At 40.4% G+C, this 27,410-nt stretch overlaps 1 protein-coding gene across 2 annotated transcripts in view; it reads left to right on the top strand.

Moving 5' to 3' along the window:
- The window catches only part of Il13ra1 (interleukin 13 receptor subunit alpha 1), a 64,241-nt gene extending 39,848 nt beyond the window's left edge, over positions 1-24,393 (top strand). Inside the window, exons 6-11 of one of the 2 annotated variants that reach the window (XM_048336219.1) lie at positions 2,305-2,456; positions 6,059-6,100; positions 6,343-6,478; positions 10,237-10,333; positions 11,696-11,780; positions 22,520-24,393. In XM_048336219.1, coding sequence (XP_048192176.1) covers positions 2,305-2,456; positions 6,059-6,100; positions 6,343-6,478; positions 10,237-10,333; positions 11,696-11,780; positions 22,520-22,612 — 605 coding nt within the window. In that variant the 3' untranslated portion in view covers positions 22,613-24,393. Of the gene's footprint in view, positions 1-2,304; positions 2,457-6,058; positions 6,101-6,342; positions 6,479-10,236; positions 10,334-11,695; positions 11,781-22,516 lie in introns of both variants that reach the window. The other variant, XM_048336218.1, reaches the window with a different exon arrangement.
- Positions 24,394-27,410: the final 3,017 nt, after the last annotated feature.

Genomic DNA, 27,410 nt, shown 5'->3' with positions numbered 1-27,410 from the left:
TATGACCCACCAGTGTCTAGCCTGGATCCTTTATTAAAGAAGCAAGTTTGTTAAATTCTGTTAAACGTATGTGTCAGATGCTTTATCTTTGTTTTCTTAGGCTGAAACTCAAGAGCAACTAGTTGTAGAATTAGGATTGCAATGCAGGCTATCTGACTCTTAAGATAAAGTCTCTTTTTCACTTGAGAGGATGATGCTCACATGTTTATATAGTTACTGAGTAAACTGTCCCTGTTAGAAAAAGTTTAGATTGAAGGTGGTGTAATCAGAGATGCTGAGGATTGAACCCAAAGCCTTAAGAATGCCAGATACATAATCTGCCGCCGTTACACTCCCTCCCAAAGTATTTAACAGTTTGTATGACATAGGCACTGATGAATCAGAACAGCCTGGATAGAAATACCTGGAGAGACCAGCTGTTAAAGGCCTCATCAGGTTGAGATACTAGTTCCTCCTAACTTTTGACATATAAACTCATATTTCTTATCTGTAAAATTGAATATGTAGCCCCATTTCGCCCCAAAGAATTGTCACAAAGTCCAAATGATATAAGGTATATAAAATGTTTTGTAAATCTCTGAGGCAAAATACCAGTTTATTTGTTGTATTACCTTAACAGGAAGCTCAGATTCTGATTAAGTAGTATACAGATGATTTACTGATAAAGAACCATCATTAGATGAAGGCTTTCAAATCTTAAAAGCAGAATAGTACTTAAGAGGGAACCAAAGGCAGACTTTTTTTTAAGTAACCCTAGAGAATGAGACCTGTGCAGTTTGCATATGTGGCAGCCTGAAACAAAGCCAATTTCTTTGTACTCTAGATAGTTTCAAGACTTACCTTCTTGCTTTTATCTTAATGAAATTACTGGTGATATAAGACAAGCCTTCTCAGCTAGAAAATGACATCTAGAAGTTGTTTTCTGTTCATGGTCAATTATTATTACTTGCTCTTAAGTATAGTTGATTCCTGCAAAAGTGAATTGACTTGGATGAGATTTTTTTAATGAGTTGATTCTTAATTGTGGTTATAAAAGTTTGCTATAAACAGTACAAGAAATGTATCCAATGCCTAACGTATGAAACTGTAACCTCTCTGTACATCAGTTTTATAATAAAAAAAGAAAAAAAACAAAAACAAAACAAAAAAAACGTTTGCTATAACATTTCAAGTGTACTGTTTAGTAGTTTAGTAGTGTTAAGTATACACACATAGTTGTACAATACCATCTCAAGGACTTTTGCATCTTGCAAAACTGAAACTATGTCCACTGAACATTACTCTCTCTCTTCCCCCAAGCCCTTGGCAACCACCTTTATACTTTCTATTTCTGTGAACTTGATTTTTCTAGATATCTCATGTGAATGGAACTGCACAGTATTTGTCCTTTTGTGACTCACATATTTCACTTAGCATAATGACTCCAAGGTGTATCCATGCTATAGCATGTGATGGAGACTAGGATAATTTTGGTTTTGGTTTTGTTTTGTGCCTGTCCTAGGGCTTGAACTCAGGGCCCGGGTGCTACCTCTCAGGTTTTTTTGGCTCAAGGCTAGTGCTCTACCACTTGAGCCTGAGCCCCACTTCTGGCTTTTTGGTAATTTAGTGGAGGTAAAATCTCATGGAATTTCCTTCTCAGGCTGGTTTTGGACTGTGAGTAGCTAAGATCACAGGCCTGAGCCACCAGCACCCCGCAAGAATAAGTTTTTGGAGGTGGTGGTGGCGGTGGTGATGATGGTGGTGGTGTGTGCGCATGCGTGCATGCGTGCTCCCTTAGCTTCTTTGCTCAAGGCTGGTGGTCTGCTACTTGAGCCACTCCTCTACTTCCTGCTTTAGAGGTTAATTGGAGATAAGAATCTCATCAACTTTCCTGCCTGGGCTGGTTTGAACTCCAATCCCTAGATCTCATCTCCTGAGTGGTAAGAATACAGGTTATCAACCACTGGCACCTGACTTAGGATAATGTTTTAGTTGTAGTCTTGGATTGGCATGAAGGAGTGGCAGCTAGGGAAGGCCCTGATATCTTCTTACTCCTCAGGTGAAGCTCATCTGGACCCAAGCAGATGTCCTGTTTATAACGTGGGCATTTTTAACCAGATACAGGTCAGAGTTCATGTAATCTGTCAGACACCTGCCTGCAAAGATGTTTCTGAAACCTATTTTACTAGCCTGTTTCCTCCACTAACTGTGGCTATTCAGAAATTCTAAAACTATCTAACAGATCATTAAAAACCCATTATAAATCCATCTTTACTATTTTAATTTAAACTTTAGGAAGCTAATTGGTTTTCTTCTATTTTTCAGTGAAACCCGACCCTCCACGTATTACATATCTCTTCTTCAAAGATAGTGCCTTATATGTGCAGTGGGAGAATCCACAGAATTTTAACAGCATATGTTTATCTTATGAAGTAGAAGTCAATAACAGCCATACTGAGACCCATGATATTTTCTGTGTAAGTTTTAAAAATCATTATTTTGCTTTGCATATGTTTCTTTCTCTGGAATTTCCTATACTGAATTATCAATGAATTGTAGCTTTTTTGCCCAGTAAAAATTAAATAGGGCATGGTGGAAGGTTTGAAGGCATATGGTAACATTGGCTGCAAGGTTCAAGCCATTCACTAATTCATTAGCTCAGTCACTTTTTTTTGCAAGTGTCTACAATATTCTAGATATTGTTTTGTGTGCTGGAGCTAAGGCAGTGAACATGATGCATGAATAAGATTTCTTTTGCCTTCATGAGCTTGCATGTTAGAAAATAAGAGTGTGGGGCTGGGAATGTGGCCTAGTGCTAGAGTGATTGCCTTGCATGCATGAAGCCCTGGGTTTGATTCCTGAGCACCACATACACAGAAAAAGCCAGAAGTGGTGTTATGGCTCAAGTGGCAGAGTTCTGGCCTTGAGCAAAAAGAAGCCAGGGACAGTGCCCAGGCCCTGAGTTCAAGCCCCAGGACTGGAAAAAAAGAAAAAAGTAAATAAGAGTGTGAACATGAACAAACTAATTTCAGAGCATGAGTAGTATGAGGAAAATAAAATGGAGTGATGTACTAGGGTGTCTGGAAGAGCCTGAGGGGATGTTAGCTAGTGAAGTTATCAAGTAATAGCAGTTGATGTGATACCAGAATATTGAGCAGCAGCTAGATGTGTGCAAGTCTGGGCATAAAAGAGACAAAAGATAGAAAGTCTGAGGCATGGATGAGCTTGACATGTGAAAAAAAGAAGCTGGTGTGGCCAAATATAGTAGAAAAAGCATTGAAGCAGTAGGCAGAGATCAGATCATGTAGATACTCAGATCCCATTTTCTTGGAGATGGTGTCAAGAACATAGTGAAATCTGCGGCACATTTGTTTATGTTTACTTACACTGCTTGGAATCTAATGCAAACCATACCAGTCCAAGGTCCCTGCAGGGCCTTCACCAGAATGTGGTGTAACCTCAGGGCCTTTGTCCCACTGATACTTTTCCAACTGATATCACAAATTAAAGCCATCATTTTTTGTTTGGACCACAGACAAAGTAGGAGTTCATTTATTTCTTTGCTTATTACATTTTTTTGCCCAAATTTAAAGTTGTGGACCCTAGGAGCCTATTTCCATAAGGTGGTGCCTAAAGACCACAAAGACTGCACCACTCACTTGTTTGCTTCCTTGCTTGGTCCCTTTGGCTTTTGAGGTTTAGAGGTCTGATGCAAAATATACTATATTAGGTTTTAAAAGAGCCCAGCATTGTGTACATGGGCAAGTTCCTTGGTCCAGTTCATCAAGGAACTTACTAAAATAAGCTGGTGTTGACAGGCAGTAGCTCCAGAGGGAGTGGCCAGGTCCACAACAGAGTGAAGCTCTGGTCATTTACAGATGACTTTGTCTGGTGGCAGACAATCTTTACAAGTACCCAAGGGTATAGTTCCCCATGAAATACCATAAAGGGCAAAAGCAAAAGGCTTCCTTGTGGGGAGAGAGTGGGTATGGTGCAGTGAATTATCAGAAAGCTGAACTGTTCTTGATTACTCCAGCCTCATCTTTCCCTTCGATGCTTCTGTGGGAAATCCTGAGGCATGTGCTGCCTGGGTTAGCTCATTTAACCTCTTAAATTATGCCCTGCTTATTTAAAACCTTGGTCATATGTGGGCCTTTTCTCCCCACTGAAACTATAAACTCCTGTAGGGAACAGTCAGTTGACGTCGACTCTGTTGCTGTTCTTGCTACTAATAGCAACTTTCATGTACTAAAGGACTACTCTAAAGTAGGTATAGTAGTAACTATATCTCATTTAGAGCTCACACTAGCCCTGAGGATCTGTGTCCTGTTATTTGTTCTCTATTTTACAAATGAGAAATCTTAGTTGTTCCTAAGGCCACATTCCTAGTAAGTGACTAAAGCTAAGTTCTTACTCCAAGTGCCAAATTCCTTTTTTTCTGGTGCTGATACTGGAGCTTACTTGAATTCGGGGCCTTGTGTTCTCACTTCACTCTTTCCTTTAAGGTTAGAGCTCTACCTCTTGAACCATACCTCCATCTCCAGCTTTTTGCCTTTTGTCCAGTTAATTGGAAATAACAGTCTCTGACTTGACTGCCCAGGCTGACTCCCAAACTGGATCCTCAGATGGCAGCTTCCCAAGTAGCTAGGATTATAGATGGAGTCACTTGCACTCAACTTATTTTCCTTTTTTCAAGGTTGTAAAGATGTTCTATGTGTCCAGGCTTTAGCTCACACCTGTAATCCTAGCTACTCAGGAAACTTGCATCAGAGAGTGGAAGTTCAAAACCAGACCAGGCAGAAAAGTCCATGGGTCTCTTATCTTCAGTTAACTACCAAAAAGCCAAAAGTGGAGCTGTGGCTCAAGTGGTAGAGTCCCAGTCTTGAATGAATAAGCTAAAACATAGAGCCCAGGCCCTAAGTTCAGGTCTCAATACCAACACACACACACACACACACACACACACACACACACACACACACACACTTCTATATGTTCATCTCAAATCTGGATTCTATATGTGTTTTTACTTTTTTACTCTTAATATTTAGATGTGCAGTACATTTGGAACTGATCTTGTGAATAGTGTCAAGTTAGGAACAAGATTCCTTTATTGTCCCTTGGATATATAATTAAGCTACCGCTACTTAATAAAAAGACCAACGTATTTTTTTTAGTAATTTAAATCTTTAAAAAAATTTAATTTATATTTTAAAATTTTATTGTCAAGGTGATGTACAGAGGGGTTACACTTGCATAATAAGGTAGTGAGTACATTTCTTGTCATAGTTGTTACACCTTCCCACATTTTTCTTTCCCTTCCCTAGCTCAGATAAACATATATATATATATATATATATAAATAATATCTAGTGTACCAAATCATATACAGTGACCACAGGGGGGTACACCATAGGAAATTCACCCAGTACATTAAACATAATGACAGCAATAAAATCTTCCTGTTTCCATCTCTTGAAGTTCAATTTGCTTAGCCTCATTTTATATAATCATATGTACGTAGCTGTTGAGCTATTGTGATCCTCTGATAGGTCTATCCTAGATATATTTTATGTTTGTTTAGTAATGGTTTGGTTTTAGAGACATGATATAAAGTCGCTGACCAAATCATGTGGAAATACCATTTGAAAAGAAATTTGTTATTTTACAGACATGATCTAGGCTGTTCTCCCCCCACCCTAACATCCACTTAGGGAGACCATGTGCCTCTGTTCTCTGTGTTCTAGGCTTGTCTCGCTCAACATTATTTGTTCAAGATCTGACCATTTCCCTGTGAATGCTGTTATTTTATCATTTCTAATTGCTGTGTAGACTTCCATTGTGTACAGGTGCCACCTTTTTTGGATCCATTCATCTGTAGTGGGACATCTGGATTGTTTCCATATTTTGGCTATTGTAAATTGTGCAGTGATATACATGGATGTGCAGGTGTAAAAGACAAACCTATGTACCTGGATCACTTTTAATAGACTAGACTAAAAGAAAGCTTGTTGGTAATGGCTAAATGACAATAAAATGTGTTTTGAAAACTTTGAAACCCATTCTTTTTATTTTCAAGGTTGAAGAGAACAAATGTGAGAATTCAGAATTTGGGAGTAAGGTCAGTAAATTCAATTTCAGCTATTTGGACTTGAACACTAAGGGATTAGACGTGGGGCAGGTCTAGCACAACGTAAATTTGAACTACTTTGTGAAAAGCAGTTTTGTTCAATGGGTTATTGCCAGTTTTTCACATCTGTCTTAATCATATACCGAATTTGGCAGATAATCACATTATGATTCAATAGCAGAAAAGAGAATAAACTAGTAATATTCTTTGTGTGTTTTTACTTTATGTCTAAGGTTACAAGTTGTTTCATGGTGGTCCCTGGTGTTATTGATGATACTATTTACACAGTCAGAATCAGAGTCAAAACAAATAAGTTATGCTATGAGGATGACAAGCTCTGGAGTAATTGGAGTCACCCCATGAGTATAGGTAAGAGAACCAGATTTTGTTATAATATAAAACACCAGTGCATGGAAACTAAGCTGATGCAGAAAGCACATTTGGAAAATACCTCTTGTGCTTTCTTAGTGTCAGCCAAAGAGTACTTATATTGAAGTTTATTTCCTCTTTAATTACTGCCAAATCACTCAGGGTTAATTGACAATATGCAGCTCTTTGGAAAACTGTAATCCAAATAGCGTTCTCCACTCATTTGTCCCATGTCCACCTTTATGAGTAGCCAGAACAAATACATAGAAGGAGGCATGATCAAATCCATAAGTTTTACCATGCTAGAAAACTTTCCTGGAGGCATGAATGGAAGATAATGGAAGAGCACCAACTGTGAGCAAGCAAGCTGAGCAAGAGTGCAGTGCTCTGAGTTCAAACTCCATTACTAGTATGCATGCGCACACACACACACACACACACACACACACACACACACACACACTGTCCTATATAGAATCAAGAGAGGAGCAATGTCTGTGGTGGTATTTAGTACAAATGAATTTATATCTAGGTTTGAAAAAAGAATCATTTGTTGATGGTAACCCAGGTTCAAGTACAATGTGGGAAAGACACAGGCTACATATGCGGGCACAGAGTGGGGTACATGGCTTCACTTGACTGTAAGTGCAATCGGACTCAACAATGGAGCCTTCCATATCCCTGTAAGGCACTCTTGGTATCAGTCAGTAATGCTGGTATAGTTTCCAGAGCAATGGAATGCTATGGTGTGGGAAACCCGGGTGTGACCACATCAGAAGTGTGCAGCATTCCATTCAGAGTATGGTATTTTAGGAGACACATGGTCAGTATGGAATCTCTCCTTGAAAGGTAAAATCAGGATGTTGAAGAACCTCAAAACTTGGAAAGAACAACCAGTGAAGTAACCTTGAGAATAATAGGTGAGATATTACCAGAGAGAAGGAATAGGCTTTCCTTTTTGTGGCTCTAGGGGGCAATATAGAACAAACTTGTGTGTGTGTGTGTGTGTGTGTGTGTGTGTGTGTGTGTGTGTGTGTGTGTATGTCAGTAGTTAGGCCTTGAACTTAAGGCTTGATGCTATATCATAGCTTTTTTGCTCAAGGTTAATGTTTTATCATTTGAGCCACAGCTCCATTTCCAGCTTTTTAGTTGTTAATTGGAGATAAAAATGTAATGAACTTTCCTGCCTGGGCTGGCTTCAATCTTTGATCCTCAAATCTCAGCTTCCAGTGTAGCTAGGATTACAGTTGTGAGCCACCAGCGCCCAACAAAAGTAAGTGTGTGTGCGTGTGTGTGTGTGTGTGTGTGTGTGTGCATGTGTACTGGTCCTGGAGCTTGAACTCAGGGCCTGGGTACTGTCCCTGAGCTTTTTTGCTCAAGGGTAGCACTTTACCACTTAAGCCACAGCTCCACTTCCAGATTTTTTGGTGATTAATTGGAGAGGATAGTCTTACAGACTTTCATGTCCAGGCTAGCTGCAAACCATGATCCTCAGATCTCAGCTTCCTAAGTAGCTAAGATTACAGGCATGGACATCTGGATCCTGACAAAACCATCTCCCCGCCCCCCCCCCAAAAAAAAACATGTCTGAGTCAGAGGGATGGATTGTTAAAGAAATCAGTTCCCTCATAATTGTGAGGCCCAACAAGCCACATGCCAGGTGTGGTTATATGGGTTATGTGTTAACACATAAAAGATGTATGTCAAAGTTTAGTAGTTCACAACAACATACTTTTACCATGCCCCACTTTCTGTGGCTGAGGAATCTAGGCACAGTTTAGTAAGAAGCTTCATGAAGTTGTAGCCCACCTTTAAGAAGGACTGCAATCTTATCTGAAGGGTTGTCTGGGGCTAGAGTTCACCTCTAAGTTTATTCATTAAGCCTCACTTTCTCACTGGTTATTGGATGAAGCCTATGACAGATCGAATGGAGTCCCCAAAAAGCTATGTCCAAAGCTCAACTCAGTAGTTGTGAATGTGACCTTATTTATAAATAGGGATTTTTGCAGATATCATAAAGTTAAGATGCAGTCATACTGAATCAGAATGACCCCTAAGTCTAATGACTAGTATCCTTATAAAAAGAGGAGAGTATGCACAAAGACACACACAGAAAGTAGAGCCAGAGATTTGAGTGATCAACCTATAGCCAAGAACACCAAAGCTTTCTAGGTGTTTCCAGAAGCAGGAAAGAGGCAGGAGGGATTCCTCACTAGAGCCTTTAGAAGGAGTATGACCTTGCTGAGCCCTTGATTTTGAATTTCTAGCCTGTAGAACTGTAACAGAATACATTTTCTTGTTTGAAGCCATCTACTTTATGATCATTTGTCACAGCCAGCAACAAAAACAAATACAGAGCTCCCTTAGTTCCTTGCTTCTTGGACCTCCCCATAGAGCCTCCCTCCTGACATGGGAATTGGTTTCCCTACATGACAGATCCAAGCAAGAAAGAATGTGTGAGAGAACACCCAGTGTGAAAGCCCTGGTCTTTCATCACCTAATCTTGGAAATTACATCCCATCTCCCCCTCTTTCTTTGCAAGTCCTAGGCTTGAACTTGAGGCCTGGGTGCTGTCCCTGAGCTTTTTCAGTTTGAGACTAGTGCTCTACCACTTGAACCACAACTCCACTTCCAGCTTTTTTGGTGATTCATTGAAGATAAAAGTCTCATGTACTTTCATACCTGGGCTGGTCTTGAACCATGATCATCAGATCTTAGCCACCTAAGTAGCTAGGATTACAGGTGAGAGCCACAAGTGCCAGGCAGGAACTTGAATCATACTTAACAGCAGGCTGGGGAAAAAGTTTGCAAGACTTCATTTCAACCAACAAGATGGGGATGGTGGTTTACATCTGTCATCCCATCTACATGGAAGGAATAGATAGGAATATCACAGTCCAAGGCCAGACCTGGGCAAAAATGTGAGATCCTATCCAAACAACTAAAAGCAATAAAGGAATGGAAGCATGGCTCAAGAGATGTAAAGCACTTTCCTAGCAAGCATGAAGCCCTAAATTAGACCCCAGTACTACTAAAACAAAAAAGAATCATAGTAGTATAGTAGTTATTAGGATTATTTCGGTTTGGTTTTTTGTTGGTTTTTTTTTTTCTGCTTTTTGTCGGTTGTGGGGCTTGAATACAGTCCTTGAGATTTTTCACTCAAGGCTAGTATTCTACCCCTTTGAGCCACCGTGCAATTTCCAGTATTCTGGTAGTTAATTGAAGATAAGAGTCTCATGGACTTTCCTGCCGTGGCTAGCTTTGAACAGCAGTCCTCAGATCTCAGTCTCCTGAGTAGCTAGGATTACAGGCATGAGCCACCAGCACCAGGCCAAGAATTTATTTATTTGGTGCTCAGGATTGAACTCAGGACCTTGCTCTTAAAAGGCAAGGCACTCTACCACTTGTGCCACATCTAGTTTTTCTTAAAGTAATGGTAATCAGTGAGAAAAGACAGGCACTGTTGATGGGATGTCACATTTAATAGGACATCTTTGTTATTAATGTCTGAAGCAAGTTAAGACACCTGAATTGCAGTTAATCCTTAAGGTGTTGGCTGATCCACAGAGTTTAGGGACCAGAGCAGATCATTTTCTGAAACTCTGAAGGTAACAGAACATAAGATGATTGAAGAGTTTGGGCGAAGGGAATGAGGCAGGATGATATATCTGATCTCATCAGCTAATGGTATTCATGCTTGGCCTATTACTAAAAGGATTTTACTTCTCATATCTTGCTGTTTGTTCTCCATTGTGTAGGTAAGAAGCCCAACTCCACATTCTACATCATCATGTTGCTCATCATCCCAGTAATTGTCGCAGGTGCAATCATTGTCCTTCTGCTTTACCTTAAGAGGTAAGGCAGGGGTTGATGCAGGTTGTATACTTTCTGCTAGCCTTGTTGCTATGGTTACTACTCTGCGCTGCTGTTTTATATTTGCCCAGCACATTAGGTGAATTGTGGCCACAGATGACTTCTACTGGTATGACATGGCAAAGAAGTATTTTGTTCAGTTTCTGGTGAGCAAAGAGAACTTTGGGTGCATTTTTCACAGCTCTGCTCAGTTGCAGCTCCTTTTGCATGTGTTTAGCACTGCTAAAGATGCCTTGTGTTCAGTTACTTCTTCCAGTACCTAATTTATCAAGTTAACTTGGTAAGTCTTGGCATGAGATTTTACGAATGGAGGCCAGAGGTGTAGCTTTGTGGTACAAGACATGGTTAGCATGAGCACGGACCTGAGATAGAACCCTACCACCAAAAAAGGGACTGAAAACAATTGCTAATGAAGTGACTTGTCAAGTACTAATGCAAAGCAGGCTGCTATCCAGTATTATAGAAGAGACTTTACCAGATTGTTACTAATAAATACTACTCATTCTTTTAAAAAATGTTTTATGTTCCCTATCTCACTATACAGACTGTGTTTTGATTACTATTGTAGTAAATAACTGAAAGCAAAAAGGACTGGGAGCTCAATTGGTTTTGCACCTGCCAAGTAAGCACAAGGCCCTGAGTTCAAACCCTAGTACCACCAAAAACAAAAATTCTGCACCATTATAGTTGAAGTGATAGGATGTAAATAAATTGCTTATCCTGGTGTCTCATTTGCTCTACCCAAACATGGTGTTCTTATGGCCATTGCTTTTTGTATGTGTGTGCTGGGCCTGGGGACTGAACTCAGGGCCTGGGGCCTGTCTGAATGCTAGTGCTCGTACCACTTTGAGCCACAGCTCCCTTTCTGGCTTTTTGGTAGTTAATTGGAGATGAGAGTCTCATAGACTTTCCTGCCTAGGCTGGCTTTGAACTACAGTATTCAGATCTCAGCCTACTGAGTAGCTAAAATTACAAGTGTGAGCCACTGGTGCCTGGTGATCATTGCCTATTTTTTGCCAGTTGTGGGCTTGAACTCGGGGCCTGGACACTGTCCTTGAGCTCTTTTGCTCAAGGTTAGCACTCTACCACTTGAGCCAAAGCTCTGCTTCCAATTTTATGATTATTAATTGGAGATATGAATCTCATGGACTTTCCTGCTCTGGCTGCTTTGAACCACAATCCTTAGATCTCAGCCTGCTAAGTAGCTAAGATTACAGGTGTGAGCCACTGGCACCCAGTGATCATTGTCTTTTGAAAGGTAAAGGTGACTTTTGATATGGCTGTACTAACATTGGACACGATGCACCAGAAGGTTTTATCCACACTTTCTCTGCTTTCTTAAAGGCTGAAGATCATTATATTCCCTCCAATTCCTGATCCTAGCAAGATTGTTAAAGAAATGTTTGGAGACCAAAGTGATGATACCCTGGTAGGCACAGACTTCATGGGAATTTGAAATTGGTTAAAGTTTGGGGGGGGGCACAGGATTTCTTTTTAAGGTGGTTTTATATTTACACACACACATATATATATAACATAAAACAATTTATCAATTTATAAATGAAATGTCTGATACCATAAAGTATTTTTATAATGCTGTCTAACATCATGATTATCTGTTTGTAGAACTTGTGCATTCTCCTGAATAGAAACAGGGTCCACTAACCAGTGGCTCTCTATTCTCCCATCCCTCGCCTCTGGTAACCACTCATTCCCCTTTCTATTGGTGAATTTTCCTGTTGTAGGTATCTCCTATATGTGTGACCCCTGTGATATCTATCCTTCTGTGTCTGGCTCACTTTACTTAGCATCCTGTTTTCAGGATTTGTTGTAGCATGTATCAAATATAATACATTTTGAAATGTGTGTGTGTGTGTATGTGCGCGCGCGTGTGTGTACTGGTCCCAGGACTTGAATTCAGGGCCTGGGCACGGTCACTGAGCTTTTTTGCTCAAAGATAGCACTATATTACTTGAGGCATAGCTCCACTTCTGGCTTTTTGGTGATTAATTGGAGATGAGTCTCACTAACTTTCCTGAGAAGGCTGCTTTTAAACCATGATCCTCAGATCTCAGCCTCTTGACTAGCTAGGATTACAAACATGAGCCACCTGTGTCTGGCTTTAATTTGGTTATTTTCAACTACAACCTAGTGAAAATAGAATTAATTTAAAATGTTGCATCTTAGGCCAAGTATCTAAGAAATTAGAATATTTGCCCACCTCATCACTGGGCTCCATTCTCCTTTTGTGGTAGGAGGCATATTTTATCCAAACACACAGGAGGATGAGCCTCTTTTATTAAGCTAACCTAATAGACAAATGACTCTTAAAATATAATGCAGGAGGGGGTTGGGAATATGGCTTAGTGGCAAGAGTGCTTGCCTCATATACATGAAGCCCTGGGTTCGATTCCTCAGCACCACATATATAGGAAAGGCCAGAAGTGGTGCTGTGGCTCAAGTGGCAGACTGCTAGCCTTGAGCAAAAAAGAAGCCAGGGTCCTTGCTCAGGCCCTGAGTTCAAGCCCCAGGACTGGAAAAAAAATAACTTAATGCAGGAAAATGCAAAGTGAGCATAAACAAAGTGCATTTTGTCTTATTGCATAGAAAGCTGGACTCCAAGCCCATGGAAATAAAACAGATCCACCACAACTATTGTAGTTCGTTTCCTTGCAGACTGTCATGACTCTTGCTAGAATTAGTGACTAAAAATTTAAGACATTATGGAAAGGAAATAGTAGAAATTTCTCTGTAAATATATTCACTCTAATGAGATAATGAAGATATTGAGTGAAATAATTATGAGTATCATTGTATATAGCTTCAATTAGCAATCACAGGCATAAGGCAGTTAGTTTAGGTAAGTAGTGAAGCATACTAGATAATAGCCTGGGCACTGGAGTCACATTGTCTGCATGCAGATTGCTGCTATGTTATTTGCCATCTTTTTGACCTTAGGTAATTTCCTTGGCCTCTCTGTAACTCAGTTTTCCTATTTATATAATAGAAATCATAATAGCCTCTACCTCTTATTGGATTATTTGGATCCAGTAAATTGACTTAATTGAATCCAGCTGACATATCTGGCACATTTTAAGTGCTTAGTGTTAATGATGAGTATTGTGTGTGTGTGTGTCTGTGTGTGTCTGTCTATGTGTGTGCACACACACATCCCTGTGTGTATACTGATAACTAGGGCTTGAACTTAAGGCCTCACACTCTCACTTTTTTTTGCTCCAAGGTAGCACTCTACCACTTGAACCACATCTCCATTTGCAGCTTTCAGGTGGTTAATTGAAGATGAGTCTAATATAATTTTTCTGTCTGGACTGGCTTTGAGCTGCAATACAATGAGAAGTTATCAGGACTATCTTTCTTTTTTTAAATTAAATTTTATTGACAAGGTGTTTTGCAAAGGGGGTATAGTTACATAATAAGGCAGTGAATACATTTCTTGTGATATCATTTTTCTTTCCCTTCTGGACCATCATTCTAACAAGAGTATGGAGGGAAAGGCTTAGAGCAAGGAGGCTTATTCATGATAGCAAATCACAAACCTAGGCCTGAAATGTTCTATCAGATGCTTTGTTTGGTCAAGATGGTATAATTAAAATGGCTCATGCCTGTAATCCTAGCTTCTCAGAGATTGGGAAGATCATGGTTGAAGGCTAGGCTAGACAGAAAAGTTTTCAAGACCCTGTTCTCTACCAATAAAAAGCTAGGCATAGTAGCATGTGCCCGTTATCCCTGCTATGCAGGAAGCACAAACAGGAGTATTGTGGTCCAGACTGACTCAGGCAAAAAACAAGACCTTATTTGAAAAATAACAAAAATGGCCAAGCACTGGTGGCTCACACCTATAATCCTCGCTACTAAGGGGGCTGAGAACTGAGGATTGTGGTTAAAAGCCACTCAGGGCAGCAAAGTCCATAAGACTCTTATTTCCAGTTAATCACAAAAAGAGCCTTAAGTGGAGCTGTGGCTCAAGTGGTAGAGCACTAACCTTGAGTACAAAAGCTCAGGGACAGCACCAAGGCCCTAAGTTCAAGCCCCTGGCCCAGCACCAAAAAGGAAAATGACAAAGGCAAACAGGGCTAAGAGGTATGGTATGGCTTAGGTGATAGAGTACCTGCTTGGCAAGAGTCCAAACCCCTGTACTGCCCAAAAACAAAAATCTTAATATTTAGAGTCATAGGCAGGGCATGCACTTTCTGACTCTATTCCCAATTCTCATTGTTCCATACATTGACCTAAATGCCAGACACCTGAAAGTCACTTAGGTTTGCTACTCTTCTTAGCACAATGGGGACTAGTAAAAATGTCTTTTTTTTTTTTTTGCCAGTCCTGGCACTTGGACTCAGGGCCTGAGCACTGTCCCTGGCTTCTTTTTGCTCAAGGCTAGCACTCTGCCACTTGTGCCACAGCACCTCTTCTGGTCTTTTCTATATATGTGGTGCTGAGGAATCGAACCCAGGGCTTCATGTATATGAGGCAAGCACTCTTGCCACTAGGCCATATTCTCAGCCCCTAGTTAAAATGTCTTGACACAAATGTCCAATATCTATGGAAACATGTTTGGATTCACCAGTGTACATGCTAATGAAATCTATCCTTCTAGCCTATACATTTCTTAAAAGAAGTGATGTCTAGTTTTTAACAAGTAGGTAAAAAGTAGTACTTTTTTGGTTCCAGTCTTAGCATTTGAACTCAGGGCCTAGGCACTGTCCCTGAGCTCTTTTGCTCAAGGTTAGTATCTATCACTTGAGCCACAGCTCCACTTCCAACTTCTTTTGGTGGTTAATTAGAAAGAAGAGTCTCATGGACTTTCCCACCTAGGCTGGCTTTGAACTGTGATCCTCAGATCTCAGCCTCCAGATTAGCTAAAAATTACAGGCATGAGACACGAGTGCCCAGATGAGAAGCAGTACTTCTTATGCAGCACTGGTGGCTCCATAATAGTAGATATAGGTAAATGTTCTTCACTTGAAATGCTTAGGACTAAAATTTCCAAATTTCAGTGTTTCAGATTTGCAAATTTTACAATATTTACATAGACTTTACTCACTGTGTATTCTGAATCAGAAAATCTTAACTAAAATGCTCCAAAATCTAAAATATCTGTTCTCAAAAAGTTTCTGATTTGGGAGCATTTCAAATTTGGAGTTTGAATTAGGGATGCTTAATGTGTATATCCTTTGTATATCCTTTCTTGAAGGCAATTTGGTAAAATCTAATGATATTTTGCCTCTTTAGACATAGATTTTTAAGGAAATGATCCAATAGTGGCTTAAGTATTATCAATGCATCATTTATTCTCTACCATGAAAAATCAGAAACTAATGAAACATCAACAATCAAGAATTTGTTTTTGGGCTGAGAATGTGGCTTAGTGGTAGAGTGCTTGCCTAGTATACATGAGGCCCTACGTTCAATTCTTTGGTGCCACTTAATCAGAAAATAAAATTAATTTTAAAAGAAAAAAGAATTGTTTTGGAAGTTTTCAAAGCCTTTCATGTCTAAAATACTTGAGTACCCAACAAACTGTAAATATGTAGTATATTGCAATCCTATTTTTACAGAAATGTATTAATATACACATAGAACAATGAGTGGTAGGAAATGGGTCAGAATGAATGTTCATCTCTAGCCAGAGGAATTGTGGGTAACTAATATGACTCTCTGTCTACCTTTCTGAAACTTCTAATTTGGCTATAATGAGCATATATTACTTTTACAAAGGGAAAAAATATCATAGTCATCCAAGCCTGGGAGCTAATAGTGACTTGAACTTACATGATAACAGAAGAGATTGATGGGAGAGACATTATTAAAAGAAACTCATTATGACTCGGTAACTGGGTAGATGATGAAAGGTGAGGAGAGTAAAAAAATAATTTCAACTTTTCAGCTCTGGGTGGTAAACTGACAGCAAAATCAGATCAATTATCTTTCTCAGAGATGGGAAAATTGCTTTTTTTCAATTTACTGTCTAGATGAGAATATGTTGGTTTTGTCCTGATGAATCAGATAATTCTGTAATTTATTGAGGTAGATACTGACAAGATGGACCACTGAACATGCTGTTGTTGTTCATGGTGGCTTCAGACCATTAGACAAAATCAGTTGTGGGTTTTTTTTTAAACTAGAAGTATAATAAAAATGCCAGGCATGGAAAAAGGTAAGAGGACAAAATTTCCTGTCTGCTCTCAGCCAAGTGACTCATCTGCTTTCTTTTCTCTTTCTTTCTCTTTCTTTCTTTCTTTCTTTCTTTCTTTCTTCCTTCCTTTCTTCCTTTCTTCCTTTCTTCCTTCCGTCCTTCCTTCCTTCCTTCCTTCCTTCCTTCCTTCCTTCCTTCCTTTCTTTCTTCCTTTCTTCCTTTCTTCCTTCCTTTCTTTCTTTCTCTTTCTTTCTTTCTTTCTTTCTCTCTCTCTCTCTCTTTCTTTCTTTCTTTCTTTCTTTCTTTCTTTCTTCCTTTCTTTCTTTCTTTCTTTCTTTCTTTCTTTCTTTCTTTCTTTCTTTCTTTCTTTCTTTCGTCAGTCCTGGGGCTTGAACTCAGGGTCTGGGCACTGTCCCCAAGCCTCTTTGTGCTCAAGGCTATCACTCTACCACTTTGAACCATAGCACCATTTCCAGTATTTTGGTAGTTAATTGGAGATAAATTTCATGAACTTTCCTGTCCTGGCTGGCTTTGAACAGCAGTTCTCAGATCTCAGCTTCCTGAGTGGCTAGGATTACAGGTGTGAGCCACCAGTGCCTGCTTTCTTTACATGACAACGAGCCTCACAAATAGAACAGCATAAGTAACAGAAAGACTAACCTTTCTCTTCTAGAATCATTGACTTGCAGAACATACTTGGCCCTAATGAGATGGATTTTTACATGTATACTCAGTTGCCTTTAATTACACGTTTCAAAACCCTATAGTTTTTCAGCCAGGAGCAGGTGGCTCACACTCCTAATCCTAGCTGCTTAGGAGGCTGAGATGTGAAGATCATGGTTCAAAGCCAGCCTAAGCAGAAAAGTCTGTAAAACTCTTATCTCTAATGAGCCAGCAAAAAGCTGGGAGTGGAGGTGTGATTCTACTGGTAAAGTGCCAGCCTTGAGTGAAAAAGCTAAGGGACAGAACCCAGCCCTGATTTCAAGCCATAGTACAGGCACATATATTCTCTCTCTCTCTCTCTCTCTCTCTCTCTCTTTCTCTCTCTTTCCCTCTTCCCCTCTTCCCCCCTATCAATTCTCATCCAAGCATCTCACTCACTATAGAGAGGACTGTAGGAGGGTGTCATGGAGAAGTCTGTCAGTTACCATATACAGAGATGACTACAGAGCTCAACTACAACCAGAGAGCCCAAAGTTTCCTAAGCCAAATACTGCAGGCCCTTTTCAAAGGCCCTTCACTTCTACACTGCACCATCAATAGTGCTCCTTTGAAAACATACTTCAATGTGGCTACAATTAAATGCAATCTTCAGATGTGTAGTGTTTTGTTGATGTTTTGTTCATCACTGTAGTAACATTTTGGCCAACAACATATCTTCCTGTTGCTTTGCTCTTTGCCTTTTCCTTGTGACTAATTGGGCTGCTGGCCATATTCAGCTTGGGGGAAAGGACGCAAAGGGAATTGCTTCTCCTCCATGTCTGCATTGGTTTCATCCTTTAAAAAAATATATTTCTTCCCCTGCTTCTTGGAAACCGATTATATTTTCAGTGCCATGCTAATTTTGCATTCCTGATCAGAAAGCAGCCCTTTAGCTCCCAAATATTTTGTTTTTTTTCAATCCAATATCTGTTTTTTTTTAAACTAAGGATGCTTTCCAAAATAGCCTACATAGCATTGCTGCATTACAAAAAAATTATACATTCCTTAATAGTGTGTAGTACTTAGCCCATGATCAGATTTTCCAACTGTTACTGTAGTCTTGGAACTGATAGCATCTAACCATACCACCATTAGTGAAGCTGAGATTGACTACCACATTTAAGGTAATACAGCATGTTTCTTCCTGCCACTGACACTTACTTCACACCTACTGCCAGGAAGAAGTATTGTGTAGAGTTCTGCTAACACTCAGCCAATGTGGTTTTTGGTGTTGGGAAATTTTTGTGTGTATACCAGTCCTGGGCACTGTCCCTGTGCCTCTTTGTGCTCAAGGCTAGTGCTCTACCACTTGAGCCATAGCTCTGCGTCCAGGTCTTTGGTGGCTAATTGGAGATGAGTCTCACAGACTTTCCTACCTAGCCTGGCTTTGGACCACAATCCTCAGATCTCAGCCTCCTGAGTAGCTAGGATTACAGTCATGAACCACCGGCACCTGACTAGTTCTGACATTTTATACATTCTTCCCTGTCATTTACATTTTCTAGGACTGGCATACAACAAAAAACTATTTTCCATCATCCTCCACAGGTCCCTCATATTTTTTGCGGTCAGCACCTTTCCTTACCCTACATTCCTTTCTTTGTATTGGGGCTTGAACACAGGGCCTGGGTGTTGTCCCTGAGCTCTGTCACTTAAGGCTAATGCTCACGCCAGTGGTTAAAATCCATCCTGGGTAGGAAAATCTGTGAGACTCTTATCTCCAACTAACTACCAAAAATCCAAAAGTGATGCTGTGAATCAAGTAGTAGGACTGCTAGCCTTAACCAGAAAAGACTCAGGTACAATGCCCAAACCATGAGTTCAAGCCCCAAAACTAGCACACACAAAAACAAAAAGCTGGGGCTGGGGAAATGGCCTAGTGGTAGAGTGCTTGCCTCACATACATGAAACCCTGGGTTCAATTCCCCAGTACCACATATATAGAAAAAGCCAGAAGTGGTGCTATGGCTCAAGTGGTAGAGTGCTAGCTTTGAGCAAAAAGAAGCCAAAGACAGTGCTCAGGCCCTTAGTTCAAGCCCCAGGTCTTGCAAAAATAAAAATAAATAAATAATTAATTAAAAGCTAAGGGAGAATGGGAAGCTCTGAGTTTAAACCCTACTACTGACACATGAATAATATTTTAAGCCAGGTACTAATGGCTCATGCCTGTAATCCTAGCTACTCTGGAGACTAAAATATGAGGATTGCTGTTCAAAGCCAGCCCACAAAGAAAGCCTGTGAGACTCTTATGTCTAATCACAGAAAAAGCCAGAAATGGAGCTGTGGCTCAAGTGGTAGAATGCTAGCCTTGAGCAAAAGGAGCTCAGGAACAATACCCAGGCCCAGAGTTCAAGCTCCAGTACTGGCAAAAATAATAATAATAGGACTGGGAATATGGCCTAGTGGCAAGAGTGCTTGCCTCGTATACATGAAGCCCTGGGTTCGATTCCCCAGCACCACATATATAGAAAACGGCCAGAAGTGGCGCTGTGGCTCAAGTGGTAGAGTGCTAGCCTTGAGCAAAAAGAAGTCAGGGACAGTGCTCAGCCCCTGCGTCCAATGCTCAGGACTGGCAAAAATAATAATAATAACAATAATATTTTAGTAGTTCTCAGAAAAATTAGCATTACCATATATATAAAGAACAAAACACTAATTGAAATGCAAAATTACCATGTATTAAAATGAGTTCATTGGAATAACTTAAGATGAGGTAAGACACAACAGCAATCTGAGTGCTGGTAGCTTATACTTGTAATCCTAGCTATTGAGGAGGCTGATAATCTGAAGATTTCAGTTCAAAGCTAGCCCGGGAAATAAAGTCTGTGTGACTCTTATCTCCAATTAACTGCTCAGAAAAAGCCAGATGTAGAGCTGTGGTTTAAGTGGTAGAGCACTAGCCTTGAGCACAAAAGCGCAGGGATGGCGCCCAGGCCCTGAGTTCAAGCCTCAAGCCCCAGGATCAGGATGGACACACACACACACACACACACACACACACTCTTTATCTGTCTGTTTACAGGGGACCTAATTAATAGGTGGGTTGTCTTGTCTCTGAGCTAGTTCAGCCAAGAATTGCCAAAAATAAAATTTTTAACATTAGCCACTCTACTAGATGGGTCAAGGTTAAATAACGTGTGTGTTTGTGTATGCATGCACATGCATGCGCAAATGTGCTGTGTACTGATCCCGAGGCTTGGATTCAGGGCCTGGGCACTGTCCCTGAACCTTTGTGCTCAAAGCTAGTGCTCTACCACTTGAGTTGCATCTCCACTTCCAGCTTTGTGGCAGGTGGAGCTAAGAGTCTCGTGGGCTATTACTGCTCAGGCTGGCTTTGAACAGTGATCCTCAGACCTCAGCCTGAATGGCTAGGATTACAGGTGTGAGCCATTGGCTCCTGGCAAATAATTTGTTTAGAATAATTTGGACATTTTGAGCAGCGTTTCCTCACTCATGTCTTCATAAACTCTAAAACTGAATGCTCCTGTCATAATCCATTCATCTCCAATTGCACAGAATGGAGCAATTGAATAGTTATAGTTGCTCTTGTTTCTATTTTATTTATCTGTTTCTTCCTATAAGCTTAGTAAACCATAAAATAGAAAAGAAGAAAAGGATCTTAGTCATAATCCAGTGTAATAGGTGGCAAACCTTTTTTTAAATAAAGGCCCAGATAGTAAATATTTTGGCTTGTTAGGCATTCAGTCTCCATCACAACTTAAGTATGCCATTATAGCATGAAAGTAACCACAAAAAAATACAAAATTCAACTAGGCAGCTTGTCCAGTGGCCCATACTTTACTCACTCCTACCTTAGTGCAACAACTTTGACAGATGAGACAACTGAGCTCAGAAGACCAACCAGGATGTTGGCTTACACTCCATGAGACCAGCTTGAATTGGATTTAAAATAACCTTGCTTGATGCATGTTACTTTGATCTAGCAAGCAATGTTAGATAAAGCTGTTGATGCAGAGGCTTTCAAAAATTTTAACTGCAGACACTTCTGGAACATCCTATGTATTGCCATTTACCTAAGTGTTAATTGGTCTGCTTTGTGTGGTCCTAGGGTTTAAACTTAGGGCTTTACACTTGCTAGGTATATGCCCTCCTATTGTTCTATGTCTCCCAGCCCTTTATTGACTTGAGTCTATAATATCCCTGGAGCTGTAGTCAAATTTCTGTCGAAAGAAAGTAAAGTTAAGGAAGGTCCAATTACTGGGAGAGAGCAAGGGAAGGGGTGACACTATTCAAAAGGAAATGTGCTCATTACCTGACTTATGTAATTGTAACCCTTTGTATATCACTTTTGCTTGAACTCAGGGTCTAGGCATTATCCCTGGGCCTCTTTGTGCTCAAGGCGAGCACTTTGCCAGTTGAGCCACAGCACCACTTCCAGCTTTTCCTGTTCCAGCTGGCTTCTAACAGCCATCCTCAGATCTCAGCTCCTGAGTAGCTAGGATTACAGGCATGAGCCACTGGCACCTGGCTAAAAAGTTAACTTTAAACAAACAAATAAATAAATAAAAGAGAGGGGAGAGGAAGAGAGGAGGGAGAGAGGGAGGGAGGGAGGGAGGGAGGGAGGGAGGGGAGGAGGGAGGGAGGGAGGGAGGGAAGGGGAGGAGAGACAGAGAAAGGAAGGAAGGAAGGAAGGAAGGAAGGAAGGAAGGAAGGAAGGAAGGAAGGAAGGAAGGAAGGAAGGGAGAAAGGGAGGGAGGGAAAGGGAGGGAGGGAGGGAGGTCAGTCCAAGTGAGTCTGGGAAAGGTGACTCTCACCTGTAATCTCAGCTACTCAGGAGGCCTTAGGTAGAAGGACTGCAGTCTGAGGGCCAACCCCAGGCAAAACATAATACCATACCTTAAAAATAACCAAAGCAAAAAGGGCTGGGGCTATGAGTCAAATGGCAAAGAGCCTCCTTAGCAAGTATGAGATTCTGAGTTCAAACCCCAGGACACACACACACACACACACACACACACACACACACACACACACTAAAAATGTCTAGGTCCAGTAATTAAAGTAAGAAAAGCATCATTACTCCCGTTGTTCATCTTCAAAAGACCGTTTCCAAGTTAGGAAATGTCCCAATTTGTTTTTCTCTTGATAAACAAGAGATGCTTTCCCATCTTTCATATTCGTTTCTGATTGTTTTGTTTTGCTGATTGTTCAAATCAATAAATATTCTCAGGTCCAAACACAAAAACCAAGAAAACATGACATTTGTGGTTTCTTGTGCAGATACCTAAAAATAAGCACTTGCTATTGTTTAGAGAAGTGATCACGTATGTTTTTTTCCTTCCTAGCAGCACTGGAAGAAGTATGATATTCATGAGAAGCAGTCCAAAGAAGAAACTGACTCTGTAGTGCTGATAGAAAACCTAAAGAAAGTCTCTCAGTGATGGAGAGAATTTATTCTTGCCTTTCAATGTGATCTTGTGAAGATTCATCGAATTCTCCATTTATTATCCCAGAACTTGATAAACGGAACCTAAAGCTACTGTACCCTTTAAAAACAAGCAGCTCATAGGAGCCAATTGAGTCATACATTGAAAAAGAGAAAATAATGGGTTCTTTGGAGATGAGAGTGGAGTCATACTCATTGAATTGTAAAAGCAGACATCCTTTGAGAAGTCTTTAAACTGGAGGACCAAGTAAAAGCGGAGGGCAGTCAAGTTAATCTTAGCAAGAGTTATGATGACTCCCTAGGGCATGGATGCTTGTTTGATGTCAAATAAGACCAGGAAATTTTTATGTGTGAGGGAACTATTTCTGGGTATAAATGCTGTGACTCAGATAGAACATCTAGCAAACAAAACAGATACAATCTGGTATCTACCTATGGTTTGGGCTCCCACTGAGTCATGTTGGTAGCTATTAAAATTCTTCCAAGTCCAGAATCATCATGCCCTTCAGTCGCATTTTCCTGTGCTTTGAAAAGCCCAAGAAATCAGTGACAGCCCTACTGATAATGACCCCCCCACACACACATACACAGCCAATGCAGCTTCTCTACCAAGACCATTCCATACCTTTCCAGGGCAGTAGAGGTAGAATGACTGCTTGGATATTAGAGTTGGAACCAAGAAGTCTCTAAGGATGGATTCTTTTTTTTTCTTGACCTTTGCTACTCAAATCAAATATTGACTAGCTGGTACTAGGCCCCCAATGGGTTTACCATCTAGTTGGGACTCCCCAGTTCTTAACACTTTCTTGATCTCCCACCAGCCAATTCTCAAGACTTTTCAACTCCCCAGCTACTATACTGCTTTCCATTTTGGCCTACTCCCTCATTCCCTGTCTCGTAGCCTATTGACTTCCATTAGAAATGAAGAACAGGGAATTGTTCGCATCTCAAGTTGTCTGCCTAGAGTGGCAAGCAGTGACTAAGTCTTGACATTTTTGTTAACTTCCCTAGGGCCTCTTCCATGTGTTTGAGGCTTTTCAACTCTCCATGTTTATGTATTTTCTAAATAGGGATATATATTATCTTCACGTAGAACTTAGCTGTTTGCTTGAGTTAAAAATAGTTGTACCTCCTTGCCATTCATTGCAAGTTGGGCCCCTGGGGTTCTTCTTTTCCCTCCTACAGATACTTAGATTTTGTGTGCTGTGTTAATAGCCAACTGTGAAGAACCTCCACTGTATACTTACTCATTTTTTTCCATATGTTAAGGTTCCATTCTGCCAGTCCCCATTAAATATGCATATATATGTATATCCTCTACTTCTTTTACTTCCTCCAAATTTAAACTAAGAATGGGGAGTGAGAGGTATCCCCTTTTCTCACACACAAAGATTCAGAGTCCTGTTTCCTGGGACAGGGGACAGATCTGTGCCAAAATGACCTGCTTCCATTACAGTAAGATATCATGGTGCGCTGGCATCTCACTGGCAATGCAAGTGCAGGCTAATGGTAGCTGTAAAGGTATTCCCTCCCCGTGCTTTTGTTATTGGCATCACATTGAGGCTGTGACACAGGCCTAGTATATTCCATTTTGTCCCACTCCTCACTAGAAAGAATAGTTAGCTTTCTTATGGAAGAATGAATTTAACTTCTTAGCCACGGTGCCCCTGGTGGCTCACACCTGTAATCCCAGCTACTCAAGAGACTGAGATCTGAGGATCATAGTTCAAAGCTAGCCCTGGCAGGAAAGACCATGAGATTCATCTCCAAGGAACCTCCTAAAAAAAAAACAAACAGAAATGGAGCTGTGGCTCAAGTGATAGAGCACTAGCCTTGAGCACAAAGAGGCTCAGGGACAGCTCCCAGGCACTGAGTTCAAGTCCCAGGACAAGCAAAAGAAAATAATAAGGCCTCCCCCAAAGTCACTTTCTAATCTTTGCCTATTTTGATGAGGAGGCGAATGCTTTGAAATCCTCAGGAACAGTTAGTTAACTACACAGCTTTGGAGTGGGAGGATCAAGCTTGATTTCCATCCTCCTCTTTTAGCAGTACATCATAGGAATGCCTGTGCTTATTGTACAGTTCATTGGAGTCTCCTGGCTTGGCAGTGCTCAGATGCTGGTTCATTTCATGTAGGAAACTTGTAGGTTTATGAACTATTTTGTCTAACCATATACCTAAGTAAACCCGTGGTGGGGAGGGTCATTCTTATTCTTTCATTCAGATAAGTTTGTTTTTTTTCTTCGTCTGGGCACCAAAGGGATTGTGTGAAATAATGTTAACATTTTTGGTAATGTCGGCAATGAGGGTCATTTTTTGTTAAACTTCTAGGAATGCCTTGAGTGAAATAAATATTGTCTTTTTGTATGTCACCTAAATGTTTTCCTCTGCTTTTATTTTGCGGAAAGTGTTAAGGGACTGAGTGGTGGCAAATGTTTGAGTTAAAAGAATAAACCCTGATGTTACTATAACTGATTTTGGTACCCTGAGTATTGTATATACATTTATTTGAACTAGGGAAGGAAAGGGGAACTTCAAAATGGAGAGACAAAGGGTAAAAGGCGAACCAATGCAGCAGCAATACTTACAAGATTATATGCTGTAAAGGGGAGGGGAGACAGTAGGAGAAAAAGGATGGAGGAGGTAATAAGTTAGAACTAGGGAAGTGAAAGGATATATCAAAATCGAGATACAAAGGCTAAAAAGACAAACGACTACAAAAGCAATACTTGCAAAACCATTTAGTGTAAACCAACTGAACAACTCTTGGGGGGGAGTGGGAAGGGGGGAATGAGGGAGGAGGTAACAAACAGTACAAGAAATGTACCCAAGGCCTCACATATGAAACTGTAACCTCTCTGTACATCACTTTAACAATAAATAAGAAAAAAAAAACAAAGAAATGTACTCACTGCCTTACGTATGAAACTGTAACCCCTCTGTACATCACTTTGACAATTAATTAATAAAACATGGTAAAATTAGGAGGTATTGTATCCCTTTGTATGTGTGTGCATGCCAATCCTGAGGCTCAAACTTAGGGTCTAGATGCTGTCCCCGAGCTTTTTCGGTTCAAGGCTAGCACTCTACCACTTGAGCCACAGTGCCGCTTCTGGCTTTTTGGTAGTTAATTGGAGATGAGTCCCATGGACTTTCCTACCTGGGCTGGCTTCGAACTGTGATCCTCAGATGTCAGCCTCTTGAATAGCTAGGATTACAGACATGAGCCACTGGGGCCTGGATGTTTTATCTTACAGTCTTTATCATGAGACTTCTTGCAGTTCTGCTGTATATTTTCTGATAAAGATAGATGTGTATTTGGCTTAATATTTGTATAGTCTTTGCAAATAGCATTTAAAGAGACAAGTATTTGGTAAATGGTAGTTATAGCAATCATGGAAAGTAGAGAGGTGGTCCCTTATACTATTAAACCGAAAGCAGCACAATATGTTTATTATCATGATATTCATTATGTAAGAGTGTGTGTGTGTGTGTGTGTGTGTGTGTGTGTGTGTGCCTTACACATACGTGGTGTATATCATGGACAACCTACTTCCAAGTTATGTTAGCAAGTTAGATTTGGAACAAAGTTTTCCATAGCTGTTCTCTTGAAGAGTTGGTAATAGAGATTAACTTTTCAGAGGGTTTTTTTCATCTGTACTGCTAATCCATCTATAGCTAGACCACAGTTGTTATTTAATCTCTCTACAGTATCTAGTTATGGTAAGGACAGGACTGCTGATATTTATTTGTGTGTGTGTGTGTCTGTGTGTGTGTGTGTGTGTGTGTGTGTGTGACTTGAACTCAAGGCCTGGGCACTGTCCCTGAGCTTTTTTTGCTTAGGGCTAGGACTCTACCACTTGAGCCAACAGCTCTACTTCAAGTTGTTTTTTTTGTTTTTTTTTAGTAGTTAGAGATAAGAGTGTCACAAACTTTCCCACCTCAGCTGGCTTCAAGCCCAGATCCTCAGATTTCAGCCTCCTGAGTAGCTCGGATTATAGATCTAAGCAACTGGCTGGTCAGGGTATTTTTATATCAGTTTATCATTATCCATGAAGATTCTGGAAATCCATCTCCAGGTAATATACAGTTGTTTGTTTGCTTAAGAAACTTCATCTAATGGGGGAAAAATTTTTAATTGTACAAAGGGGTGTCAATTCAACATGTCAGGTTATGAGTACAATGCATCTTGCTGAACTTGTGTGAGATCTATGGAAAATACACATTGACCACAATGATGGAAACACATTTTCTTTCCAGAGTAATTTACCATTTTCAAATTACCCTAGACTCCTCTGTTCAAAGTGGCAACTTTATGTTCAAATAAGTAGCATATCCTACTGCCATTGCAGTTGTTGTCGAAGAAAGCAAAAGTATAGGAATGCTTATTTCAAAAGTCTGGTTTCTTTCAGACTCCATTGTAGCTAGCTAAATCTTAGTCTGATTTCACTCCAAGGGAAAAGTTTTCTTGACATTTGGATGTGCTAGATAATTTTGGTTTTTACCTCAGTCCTGAACATTCTTTGTCTGTTAACTATCTTTCACAACCATCACATCTGTACCATGAGCAACAGGAAAATATTTTATTTCTGGTTTTCAGCATCCGTTAGGTACACAAAACAAAAAAGCAGAACATTGGGGGTGGGAAACAGGACAAAATTGGTTGGAAAATCAATTTGTAATGGAGACAAGAGGGAACATTCACATGGAAGAAGGCACCAGTAGCTCATTTGTGTAATCCTAGCTTTGGGGGCTGAGATATGAAGGTCACAGTTCGAAGCCACCCTGGGCAG

Source organism: Perognathus longimembris, chromosome 28, assembly GCF_023159225.1.
Source record: "Perognathus longimembris pacificus isolate PPM17 chromosome 28, ASM2315922v1, whole genome shotgun sequence".
NCBI lineage: Eukaryota > Metazoa > Chordata > Mammalia > Rodentia > Heteromyidae > Perognathus > Perognathus longimembris.
Note: the sequence above shows the minus strand (reverse complement) of the source record. Positions and strands in the feature narration are given on the sequence as shown.